We start from the raw sequence: 13235 nt of genomic DNA, 5'->3' as shown, positions 1-13235 counted from the left end.
AATATTTTATGGGCTATATGTTACTGTGTATATAAATGGGTCTTAAAACAGTGATTGTACAGTATAGACGGTAAAGATAAAAAAAGAAAAAATTGCTCAACTCTCTTTCTCTGGTGAACTGGTGTGTGGGTATATTTATATCTTGCTGATTCACCACTGTCAGCTTGTATGTTAAATTATATTTTTTTATAATGTGTTAATCAAGAAAGAATGTATAACCAAATAAGAAACTATATGATTTAAGTGTAAAAAAGAAAATTCAAATACAACCCACTCTATTTATTTGGTTGCGTTCTTGACTATCCCGTTTATGCAACCTGACCTTTCAAAGAAGACTAGTGCAGGTTTTTCATCAGTAGTTTTCATAAAGTTCATATAAAGTATAATGTTAATAATTTGATGTATTTACAAGTATTATTTGCTTATTGAATCACATACATCATCTCTAAAATCAAGCTAATTGTTTTTAATGAAGCTTTTTGAATCATATGGTACATAACATGCTGTAAGCACTGGAATCCCTAGACTCAAAGATTGTCCATTCAGATGTGTGTATCACAACAAAAATAAAGTACAGTAAAACCGTTTTGTATGAGCAAATAATAGTACGAGCAAACGAAGATACGAGCGACCTTACTCGCAAAATTGTAGCCTATTTTGCGAGCCAATTTTGAAGGCAGTTAGTGTTATATTTTTATTTCACTAGAAATCTTGAAAAATGTCTCAAGAAAATCAGTGATGGTGCTGGGAAAAATAAATTAAATAGAATTACCTTTGAAACCAAGAAGTATATAGTTGAAAAGTACGAGGTAAAAAGTAATTTGTGGTGTATTCCTTTTTTTTTAAAATAGGCTACAAATACTTTTAAGTGCAGAAATAAGCGATCGAATGAGGTCTCGGAACGGATTTAATCGTTTTACATTAATTCTTATGGGGAAAATTAGTTCGAACGTACGACAAAATGGACCTACGAGCAATTTTCACGAACGAATTATGCTCGTCCAACGGGGTTTTACTGTACCTTCCATGAGGAGATCCTACCTCAGTGGTTTACTCCATAAATGAAAGGTTTTTAATACCAGTATTTTTGGGTTCAAGGAAATGGTTTGAATTGCACACCTTTGTTCGGAGATATCGCGAAGTTCGTTATCGCGATACTGTTTTCACACGGTATATCGCTCCAGCCTGAGTATTGAAGGGGCGGAGTCTCAGCCGCCCGGCCCGGGATGTGAGATACGGGCTTGTGTTGTGCAGAAATAAAAAGCGCTCTCTCTTAACCCCGGTCTGAACTTTTTTTTTTTTTTTTTTTAAGCAACATTTCGGCTTTTTCCACATGGAGATCTGACGACATACACGCTTTCCGATGCGGACCCGGATGATTTCGCCGTCTTATTTATTATCAAGTCCTCAGTATTTCTTCAGTTTGTTTTCTTCATCATGGAAGCGCGTGGTTCGGGGCGCATTCGCGGTCTCGTGTTCGTGGTAGTTCTGGGTCTGTGTAAAGTACCTGCTGGGGGATCTGCGGACAGTAGTTCGGTGACTGAAACTTATTTATCTGCCGGCACTGAGGATTTAGAGCAATCTACTGACTTTCCAACTTCCTCCAGAGCTGTGATCGGCGGGGGGACAACAAGGCTTGGATACTCAGCCACCCCAGAATCGTCCGATCTTCATACGAGTTTTTCAGAGAGGGAAACTCACACGGGTAAGAAGAGGCGTGATCGTAGTCTGAGATCTACATCACGAGTATTGATAGGAAAATTGGACAGTGTGGAATAACTGGGTCTGGGAATTTTCCTTGAAAAATGATGACAGATCATTAAAACACACTGGCAATAAAGCAGGGAGCCTATTCTTCCTTAATCATACACACCTTTTTTTTAGTGTTTACACTTCAATTTGAGTAACGTGATAAATAAGTGATCTTCTTTTTGAGTGTTGCAGCTTGCTGTGATTTAGACTTTAATGTAGCAACTAAACAATTGTAACTATACAATTAAACAATTAAAATAGTAAATATTTGGGTTGTAAATTTCATGCCTCCACACAATGTATGCTTTTGTATCATAAGGTAACTATTCGATGTCTGACAATACCACCGAAACTATGCTATTCAGCACACTTCTATTTTTATTCTCTATGTAACCAGTTTTGTTACGGATGTGGGGTGGGACTACTGTCCATTTGCAAAAGATAATGACCTAGAGAAGATCTGTAAGTATTAGAGAAATGCAATTTAGAAACACTTATAAACATTAAGGACCAGCTTCATGTCTCATTAGAGGTCACTGTATAGCTGAATTAGATGTTGAACTCGATTGTACTAATCCATAGGATTGTTTCGAATTGTCTAATAATCATTTTCACTGGAGCAGAAGCCTGAAAATAAGACTGCATTAGTTACACAAATTACAGAGAAAAGTTTATTTCTTTTTTTTAATCATATGAAATTATAAATAAGAAGTGCCCTGGCTACTTTCATTTTAATATAATGTTTGGTATAATGCAACATTTTATTTCAGCCCACAGACTTCAGTTTGATTTAAAGTAAAAAAAATTTTTTTAACAAACAAAGCAAAAGAGTTGAGTTTAACTATATATCGAGGTATCGGTCATGTAACTCGTCACAGGCTGATAACTTGATATATAGTTAAACTCTTAACTCTTTTGCGTTGTTTGGGATGAACGCCATCCTCAGTCCAAACTCAATCTTAGTTTTATGACGCAAATTACATTAACTCAGCTTTATATCCAAATTAGAACAAGTGTGTGTATGTTTGGTTTTGTGCGATATAAAGTCAGTTTATTATTATATAAATTCATAAATAAAGAACATTTTATAAACTCTTTATGTTAAAGATTGTTGTTCTATCCACATATACAGTGACAAAAAAACGTCATCATAAAGTGGTAGCTCTGTTACGATCCTCCGATCAGAGCTAAGTTTTCAGAGCCGCTTTTAGGCCCTTGAGCATGGCCTTTAACCCCCAACTGCTCCTATAATTTAAGTCAATCTGGATAAAGGCATCTGCTAAATGGCATAATGATAAATGTAAGACAAGGCTTGAGACAAGAGCAACTGCCCAATTTCTTGATTTACTTGATTTCCTGAACAGCTAACGGATGCCCATATATCCTGGTGGATGAAGTTATATAATAGCCTGACCACTTTTATAGATATACTAATAGTCTGACCACTTTTTCCAATTGCATCCTTCTGATCTGGAACAATGTGCTGTTTCTAATAGTTCGCTGTTTTTTCCGCTGGAAAAGTGGAACTACTTACTACTTCACTTTCGATATTCCTGTCAGTTTAAAAGTGTTTCTACACTGTACAAGAATCATGTTTTTCCCACGAGGAGATCCTGAACAGGTTACTGCAGATATTCAAGGTTTTAATCTTGGTCGTATTTTAGATTTAATTTTTTTTCCAGATGTTACGAAGAAAAAATTATGCAAACATACCTGTACATTTATGTTAAACTATTAAGCTATAAGTAGGTTATTAAACCACTGTTTTTCCAGGATTCTATTTTTTAATTGTTCCGGCGTTCTTTGCTGAATTCCCCGTTTAAACGCAGTTTTCATAATGTAAAATGTAAATATCCTCTTGGGCAAGATTTTGTGCTTGTTGATTGCAATTGCAATGATGATTGTTATCAGTGTATAAACTCTATGTAGCGAGTGACAGTATAATGATTGTATAATGCACAGTGCTAGGTCAGCGCAAGGAAGGAAACAGCTATTTCCAATGAGTCAGGTCACCTCCATTTATAGGGCTCAAGCTTTTGTTAGCTTAGACGGGTTTGGTTGCCAATTGTTCTCCACCCAAAATCATTACATCCGCAGTTACTCTTGAAAACATCTTCTGTAATGGTTCCCAAGATTCTCAGAGTGATTGTGTAGCCCTCTTGAATAAGAACAGCTACAGTTAAAAGTTCTGGAAAAAATGCAACCTGTTTTTATCTCTATTTGGGATGTTTTCGGATAACAGTTATGCCAATTTTGATTTTATAAATGCCATGTGACTTCTTTTTCCAGGTAATCCAACCACTGATCAGGATTCTTCCTCTAAGGTCATGGAGAGCTGGACAACACAAAACAGATCAGCCATGTCCACTGAGTTGCCAGACTCCAGCCCTGTAATCAGCACCAACACAGTGACTGAGTGGAAAGATCCTTCTACAACAGCCAACATCACTGATGCCAATAAAGTAGCAGAAGAGTGGCCACCTGTGTCTGAGTTCAGAACTGTGAGAGATCTCACTGTGACAAAGCTAACTGAACAGGAGCACATAGACCAGGATACTACAGAATCTACAGAATCAAACACTGATAGCGCTTACATCTCCACTACAGATTGCCGTGCCGGAGAGTGCGCTCTGCTGTCCATCACATCCAACAGCACCTCTTCATATGTGGAAGGCTCCAGCTCCCCGGAGACAGCTCCACATGCTTCCACTGGGCAGTTGGAGAAGACAGATGTTACTCAGTATATGGAGTACACTGAGGATACCAGCCATAGTGAGGCGACATCCGAGGACTTCAGTACAAATGTCACTCAAAAGGAAGTCTTTAATACTGAGGTCTCTCCTGGCTCCGAAATTACCCAGTCTCACACAAGACAGCCTACTGTTACAGGAACAGATTTTGAGTCAATGCCTAAGACTAGCAATCCTAGCTCCACACCACCTCTTATAGTAATCAACAGCTCCGTCAGTGAGATGGACTCCACATCTGATTTTTCCACCAACCAGATGTTCTATACTAACAGTAGCTCATCTTCATCTTCCATCTCTCCGTTTGTCCTGACAGACAATACTCCATATACAAATGTGTCTCATCAGGACAGCGAGACCACAGACGCTCCTATCGGTCACGTGAGCACCAGTTCAGATGAGAAACCAGATGAGCCTAAGACGTTTATGGAAGAAACTACTATTTCCAGTCTGACTACTGCACCTTTCACCGCCTGGGATATGACCACCAGTGTGGATGAGTCCAAATCCACCCAACAGACTTTAGTTTCCCAAACAGATAATCATCCAGAGCCTACTGAAGCTCTGAGCACAGCTGCAGGACCCTTGACCCACGTGCCACCAATCAAAGAGGAAGACACACATAAGACTAGCACTGTGTCTGTTACTAGTACCACACTAGATAGCACAGGCACCACAGCGACACATACCACACAACAGTTTCAAACCAGCACCACTCCCGAGGCTTACAGTACGACACACAGTACCCTCTCTTCAACAGAGACCACTCAGAAGATCACTCCCACCTCAGAACAGCAACACACCACCAATCTAACAGCCACACCCTTTCCGCTTGCCAGCTCATCCCAGTCTGGAGTTGGTGCTACTGACGTGAGCACACTGCACTTTGAGACCAGCACTGCGACACCAAGCAGCACCTCAGCAAACAGCCAGCACACCACTGCTTTCTACACTAAGAGCATTGTCACCACGAGCACTGCAGTTATTACAACAGGAAAGCGTGCTGAGACTGAAGCCTCGACCACTCCTGGTGTGTTTTCTCAAGCTATTCATGCATGCAATTGTTCAAAAGGTTTTTCTGCTGGCTTGAGATGATATAGATAATCCAGCAATATAATGCTTTTTGTGAAGATTATTAAACGTGAGCTTGCTTTTTATACTGTCTGCTGTGCTTTTATTCCAGATCATATGTGTAGACATCACATCTGTGCAAATGGAGGTAAATGTGTGTTGACATCGGATGGCTACAGGTGTGACTGTCTGCCTGCCTGGAGAGGAGAAAACTGCACTGAGGGTAAGAAATTCAGATATGGATACTTGGATTTCCTCTGTACTGGCACAGTTCACATGGGGGTTGTTAGGCATTCACTTAAACTCTTCCCTAAACTGGGAGAAGATGGTGAAAGAGAAAATTGACCTTATAAAAATGTTTTCTTTTCTTCTTGCCGAAAAGCTTTTCAAAATTCTTGCCCACAGAAATCACATGCACAATACACATTTGACAAATAAACATTAAGTTGAAAAATATTCAATTGCCATTAAAGTAATAATGAAGGAAAATCATCCACTCAGCAATAAAGTAGTTTTTACCAGTTTGTTTAGTGTACTCTGTAATAAATGCTGCAGTTTTCCTATAAATGTGTCAAGACATTAATGGGTAGAATTTCATTTATTTTCTTTAACACATCTATTTAAGCCAATTGTAGAATGTTTATTACAAGGCTCTGAAATGTGCACAAATTTCATGTAGTCGTTTAAGATGAAATGTGCCTCATTGAGAGCCAGTATTACAATAAGTTTTTATATTGTTCTGCAGATGTGGATGAGTGTGTGAGCAGCCCGTGCCCACAGGACTCGGTCTGTGTGAACACCAGGGGCTCATTCAGCTGTGACTGTGCCCTAGGTTATGACTTGCAAGATGGACGAAGCTGTACACAGAGTAGGTTATGCAGAATTGGGGCTTTATACAATAATACAAGCCCAGAACTGGCTGTTGTCAAAGTGGTCAGTGGTTAGGGGTAACAAACTAATGCCTATAATTTCTGCAAGCATTTAACACGAGTTTTTTGTTTTGTGATTGTGCCCCACAGCAAAGACATTCTTGGGAATTTTTAGTGTGAACACTTCTCTGCATGAATCGCACAGAGAAATTTTAAAGTTGGTAAGTACAGAGAACACACCTGTCTTTTTTTTTTATTCTTTTTTTTCAGTGCAGTAACAACAGTGTAGTAGTAAAGTAACAAAACCTTTTTTAATTGTAGAATGTCTACATAGTAAAAATGAAAAAAACCCCAAAAGAATTAATACAATAAAATATAATAATAATAATAATAAATTATAATAAACAAATATTAAAGGGGGGGGATTGGGGGAGACAATAATTACCTCGGGGAGGTCTGATATATTCTTTGTAATTCTTTGTAACATCAACTTCTTAATAAAGGCTGTAGGAAAGAGCATACTAATTTCCAATGTGGAATGGGGAGAAGTGAGCAAGGAAACTTGCAAAAACAGTTTCCATTCAAAGAGTAAAGGTCATTTGTTCTATACTTCTGTGAAGTCTGCGCAAAATTGTCTTGCATACTCAACCCACTTAGACCAAAATTCAATAAAACATTTTTCTTAAGACGTAGGGTTAATGTAATTCTTTCCATTATGTAGATATTGTTTACAATATTCATCCAGTCTTGTATTGTGGGGGGTTCAGGAAGCAAACAGCTCCTCGTAAATGTTTTTATACCTTTTACCTTTTATTAGAGTGCCAAATAAATATTCATCAGTTTGTGTTTCCAACACACCTGTCTTATAATCACAAACTATTCATTCTGCCATTATTCATTTTCACAACAGCTGATGATGCTACTTAAGCATTTTGAATATCTTGGATAAAAGGAACTGTGACATTTTATGGTAGAATCTGTTCTGTCTATATGCAACACAGGGTATATTTGTAAAAAAGTGAATTAAATGCGCATGTTTGACCAGTTTGCTGTTAATAGTCAAAATGGGAAACAATTACAGAACCTGAGCTACTAGTTTTATGTATATATATACATAAACTATCTATTAATTTAAATGTAGTTCATTATATTTACTTGGATTACATATAAATATCTACAAATAAGTACTCTTCCGTAATTCTTCAAAATTGCATATTTTATTATCTGGATATCGTTTTACTGATGCCAGTTTGGTGGTCAAAATATTTAAAATACTGCATTGTGCATTTTGTGAAATTCTATTGTTTGAAACTTACATTGTGCCCTAATGTTATATAACTGCACGATATTTCACATTCTTGAATTTAAATATATTTTTCTGCAGTTGAACGACTCGCTCTTCAACCTACCTGGTTATAGACGATCAACTCTGCTGTAAGTGTATATATGTTATAATTATTAAATATTTTGTTCTAATACTATAACACTGAATACGTTATTACTGTGTGTATAATATTATGTCAATTATGATAAGACATTGCCAATTCAGGTTGAATTATTATACACTATAAAACCACATTTATGTGGACACCTGAATCATCACACCTGTATATGCTTTTTGATCATGCATTCCAGATTAAGTCACTTCTTTGCTGTTAGAATAACCTCCAACCTTCTGGGAGGTTTTTCCTCTAGGTTTTGGAGCGTTCTGTGACTGTGGGGATTTGTCTTTTCAGGCTGGGGTGCAGTAGGCATTTCAGTTAATCACGAAGGTGGTCAGTGAGACGGAGGTCAAACCTTGTTCAGGCAACTTAAGTTCCTCCACACTAACCTCCGCACACTCTTTATAGACCTGGCATTGTGCACAAGGGCATTGCCATGCTGGAAACATGTTAGGACTCCTTAGTTCCAGCAGATGCTCATTGTGACAGCATAGAAAGGCATCCTATACGATTGTGTGTTTGCAACTTTGTGTCAACAGTTCAGAGAAGAATTACAAATGGGTGTGATAGTTAGGTGTCCACAAATGTTACCACATATTGGCCAAATATTGAATAAAACTGTGATTGATTGATACTGCCATCGTTTTTGCATACACAAAAACGGTCACATTGATTTGTAGGATATTTTGTTTTATTTATCAGTGAGGCGTGATTTAATTGTGCTTTTATGTGCAGGATGGACAGGTTGCACATCTTGGCTGTGAACATGTTCTCTATGTCTGCTAACGTGACCAGCATTGACATCTTCCATAGAATCCAGATGTCTCTCCAATACTGCAACAAACCACAGTCCCACTGCTCTTTAAAGCATCAACACCGGCTCATGTATCAAAGTACAGTAACTCTATAAACAGTAATCAGCCTCATGTCTGTTGGCTACCTGGTATATTACTCAATGCATTTTTACATTGTCCTATACATTATTAAGTAATGTATACATTTTAATGAACCCACAAAATTAAGAATACATTTTGCCCTGGATTAATTCTAATCTCTGCCATCGCTTTTATTTCAGTGGGGAGTCTGTGCTCAGTCCAGAAGAATAGATGTGACACTCAGTATGCTGTCTGCAATGATACTGATGGGACCCCGTACTGTCAGTGCCATGAAGGATACTTCAAAAAGAACACAGAGGACAGCACCTGTAGAGGTTGGAGCTTAGATTTGTTTGGAAACATTGTAGACAAGCCTTTGATTGTCAATTCATATCAGTATGGAGAATATTAATTATTAATCACAATAATAATAACAATTATTTTTGTCATTTTTTAAGTCATTTTTTTCGTATTTCAGACTGTGGCGATGGCTTTAAGCTTGTTAATGGAACATGCATGGAGTAAGTAAATGTGGTTTTATCTATCAGTTTAGATGCTATTGCATAATGGAGCAGAATACAGCAAAAAACAGACATTCCGGGCAAGAAGATTTCAAGAACGTGCAATAGAATGTGTTAGAGGTGTTCAGTCCACATTGGAAGAGACGAGAGCATGGATAGTTTATAATGCCCCTCAATCACCTAGGTGTAGTTTCCTTGCTTATATAGTATTGCACATAAATTCGCTCTTAAGCAATTAATAAGCAGTTCTAAGAAGGAAAGAGGTTTTAAAAAAAATTTTTTTCCTGGTTCAGGGGTAGGGGTTTGAACAGTTGAGGAAATCTGCGAAGAAATCACCTTTAATCTAATCAGTTTTTAGACATCTTTAGGGTTTTAGACAGCTTTTACAATATAAATATATATGATCTATATATTAAGGTTGCAACGGTACACGTATTCGTACTGACATTTTTCAGTACAGGGCTTTCGGTTTGGTACACGTGTGTACCTTTTTACATGCGAAACAGTTAAAATCAGTTAAAAAAAGTTCATTTAGTCTCTGCATCACACTTTGATTACATTTTTTAATTATTAATAAACTTGAAAGCATACACAACAATGCCAGGGGTTAAAAAAAAAAAAAAAAAAAGAAATTAGAGTTTGTGCAGTGTCACTGTGGCTACTCACGCCATACCGGAAATACAATTTGTTTTGCGCATGCATGAAAATGCTAAAGAATCCTTAATGCTAGCATTAGCCGCTAACCAGCTTTTGATTATTTAGTTTTTTATGTCAAGTTAAGTAGCTCATATTTTTAAAAAATTAAATGCAAACACACACACACACACACACACACACACACACACAACTGTATTACCCAAATGGTGTCTAATAATTGTAATCTATTTAATTTTTCCATTTATTTTATTTTATTTAATCAATTACATTTGTTCCTATTATATTGATTAATTAATTTAATCACTATTAAAAAATGCATATTGCATTAATTAGATTTTTTCTATTTTGTTTTTATAAAATATAATTTTATATATCATTTTATATAATATTATATTTATATTACATTTATATTTAATAATATATAATAATAATAATAATAATAATAATAAAAAAACCTGTGTTAATAAAAAAAACGAATTTTATCGCACCGAAATTTAACCGAATTGTGAGTTAAAAACCGAGGTGAATTCTGTGTACCACTACACCCTTAATATATATGCATAGAAAGTCATAAAAATACACAAATATAACAAGAAATGGAAGACATTATTAAAGAAGCAGGTGCACAAAATTCATATTTAAATTTGAAAGGTGGAATATTTGATTTTTGATTTTGATTTATGTATCTTTCAGATGTCCATTTGGATTTGGTGGATTTAACTGCAATAACTGTAAGTGTCCTGTTATATAATTTCAAGCCCCATCAGCATATCAAATATAATTTCTGTATTTTAGTAGGATCTCACATACTGTGAGTAGTGGCACTGTTTTCTTTTCCCTACTGATTAAAGTGCAAATAATGATACACAAACTCTCAGGAATGATTTTATTTTTTCCTCCTTCTGTGCAGTTTATGGGCTGATAGCAAAGGTGGTATCTCCTGCTGCTGGGGGATTGTTGCTTATTGTCATCATTGCTCTCATCATAACCTGTTGTAGGTAGGTTAGACTGTTTATAAAATTCTTCAGGCCTACAGCTAAAACTTACTTTTGTAATAGATATACTATGTGCTTATATTTATAAAGTTTTTGTTAAATTAATAATGTAGAATAACTTATACATAATAACCTTTAACCGATGACTTCCTTTTACAGGAAGGACAAAAATGACATTAACAAAATCATCTTTAAAAGCGGGGATCTTCAAATGTCTCCATATGGTGAATTTCCCAAGAGTAATCGTGTATCAATGGAGTGGGGCAGGGAGACTATTGAGATGCAAGAAAATGGCAGTACCAAGAATCTCCTGCAGATGACGGACATCTATTACTCTGTAGGCAATCAAAATAACTACTACTACTATTCATACTACTATTAAAAATACATTTTCTTTAGATTATGTGTATATGTTTGTTTAAAGACCAGATTTTTATGTGCATTTTATGTATTTTCTTTCAGCCAGCTCTGCGAAATGCAGATCTGGAGAGGAACGGGCTTTATCCGTTCTCAGGCCTGCCTGGTTCACGACACTCCTGCATTTACCCGGCACAGTGGAATCCGTCGTTCATCAGTGATGACTCACGGCGGCGAGATTATTTTTGACCTCACTGCATTTGGACTGAGTCATCAGCTCAGCTCTTCTAATGAATGTAGCAAAGGCTCCATAGCAAGATGGAGCTGACCTTGGATAGGGACAACACTGACCACTAAGCAGCCTATGAATGTGAAAACGAGCTGGCAGGAAAGAAATCAAATTCGTGGTGTGTCCCCTTCGAAGAACTGTGAAATAATCACAAGGGGAAATGCGCTCAATAAAGATGCTGTTAGCAAATCAAGTGTTGCACAGATACAAACTCAGATGTTTGATTGCAAATGGAATAAGCCATAGAAATAACACTTCTAATGTAAGGCAATGAAACACATGCTACAGGGTGGTGCAAAAGTGTGCACGTCTGTACAAGCTTATTGTATTTAAACCTGAATGCTGGTAAACTGTACAAATGGTATATTGCTGTAGACTGTTTTATCAGTAGATGTAGCAGGACAAAGTAGGTCCTTATAACATTCACTTAAGAGCATAAAGTGAACTAAAATGCACTCTGTGCTATTTCTTTACACAATAGAGATTTTAGCACTACATCCATGATACCACAATAAACCGTGCAGCATTCTTATTTATTTGAATTAACTTAATGCCATTTCCAGATATATTTGCATTTTAGTTTAATATCATTTCTCAAAGCATGATCTACAAAAACAACTGTGTGTGTGTGTGTGTGTGTGTGTGTGTGTGTGTGTGTGTGTGTGTGTGTGTGTGTGTGTGTGCGCGCAAAAATCCCAGTTGTTTTGCTACATCCTTGTTATCATTTGTGTTGTAAGGTGTATTATATTTTGTTAATAGCTTACATTTTTATAACTATTTTGTACCAACCAGTATTTTCTTGTCTCCCTTGTGGATGGTCAAATCTGGCGTTTTAGTCAGAAATATTTAAATAAAAGCAGCAGTAATGTTGAATACCTTGTTTTTGTATGACTTTTTACATCATGTCATGGAGCAGCATGTTGGATGACAAAAAGTGACTTCATAAAGAGCACACAAGAAAAATTAATTTTCACTTGATTAAAAGCCAAATGATCAAGTACATTGCTACTGATAGGACTTAGAAGTATTTCAGACTTATGGACTCCATATATAAATAATATAATGACAAAAAATAGGAGTAAATTATTTTAGGTTTAAAACAAAACAGGTTGCATTTTAGTGGCAACTGCTTGTTTTTGACATTATGCAAAAAAAAAAGAGAGAGCAGTGGTTAATTTTAAAGGAGTTTACACTATAAAACCGTTCACAATAGTATACACAAGCATAAGTTAGTGCTGTAACACCCCACAAAAGCTGCAGTTTTGGAAATGCTCTGACCCAGTCGTCTAGCTATCAAACTTGTCAAACTTGCTCAAATCCTTACGCTTGCCCTTTTTTCTGCTTCTAACACATCAATTTTAAGCAAAAATGTTCACTTGCTGCCACCAACAGGTGCCATGATGAAGAGAGAATCAGTGTTGCCCACTCGCAGGTCATAATCTTAAAATGTAATAATGAAATGCCCGATTGGTGTATTTTTACCACTAGATGGTAGAAAGATACAAGATTTTAATAAAATAATTTGCTACTTACTAAATTAGTATTGTCACAAATATGATCTATCTTATCTTTCTTTGCAGTTAGACCGGGTACCTGATGGATAGTAATTTTTTGTGTTTTATTTGCCACAAGTTTAGATTGTCACAAGTTACATTTAGCT

At 36.5% G+C, this 13235-nt stretch overlaps 1 protein-coding gene across 1 annotated transcript; it reads left to right on the top strand.

Moving 5' to 3' along the window:
- The first annotated feature begins 427 nt into the window (after positions 1–427).
- heg1 (heart development protein with EGF-like domains 1) lies at positions 428–12448 on the top strand. The gene is made up of 13 exons (XM_046842743.1): positions 428–1705; positions 4042–5529; positions 5683–5793; positions 6316–6438; positions 6590–6660; positions 7824–7873; positions 8617–8774; positions 8957–9091; positions 9235–9277; positions 10628–10665; positions 10845–10932; positions 11089–11266; positions 11392–12448. The coding sequence occupies exons 1-13, from the start codon at positions 1438–1440 to the stop codon at positions 11533–11535; spliced, it is 2895 nt and encodes a 964-aa protein (XP_046698699.1). The 5' UTR covers positions 428–1437; the 3' UTR covers positions 11536–12448.
- Positions 12449–13235: the final 787 nt, after the last annotated feature.

This window comes from Silurus meridionalis, chromosome 3, assembly GCF_014805685.1.
Source record: "Silurus meridionalis isolate SWU-2019-XX chromosome 3, ASM1480568v1, whole genome shotgun sequence".
Classification (NCBI taxonomy): Eukaryota; Metazoa; Chordata; class Actinopteri; order Siluriformes; family Siluridae; genus Silurus; species Silurus meridionalis.
This window is presented reverse-complemented; position numbering and strand designations above follow the sequence as displayed.

Bases quoted from the DNA above. Each gene is read 5' to 3' on its own strand.
- heg1 (XM_046842743.1), top strand. From the start codon at position 1,438: ATGGAAGCGCGTGGTTCGGGGCGCATTCGCGGTCTCGTGTTCGTGGTA. The intron at 5,794-6,315 runs GTAAGAAATTCA...ATTGTTCTGCAG, and splicing joins AGGAGAAAACTGCACTGAGG to ATGTGGATGAGTGTGTGAGC. The intron at 10,666-10,844 runs GTAAGTGTCCTG...CCTTCTGTGCAG, and splicing joins TGGATTTAACTGCAATAACT to TTTATGGGCTGATAGCAAAG.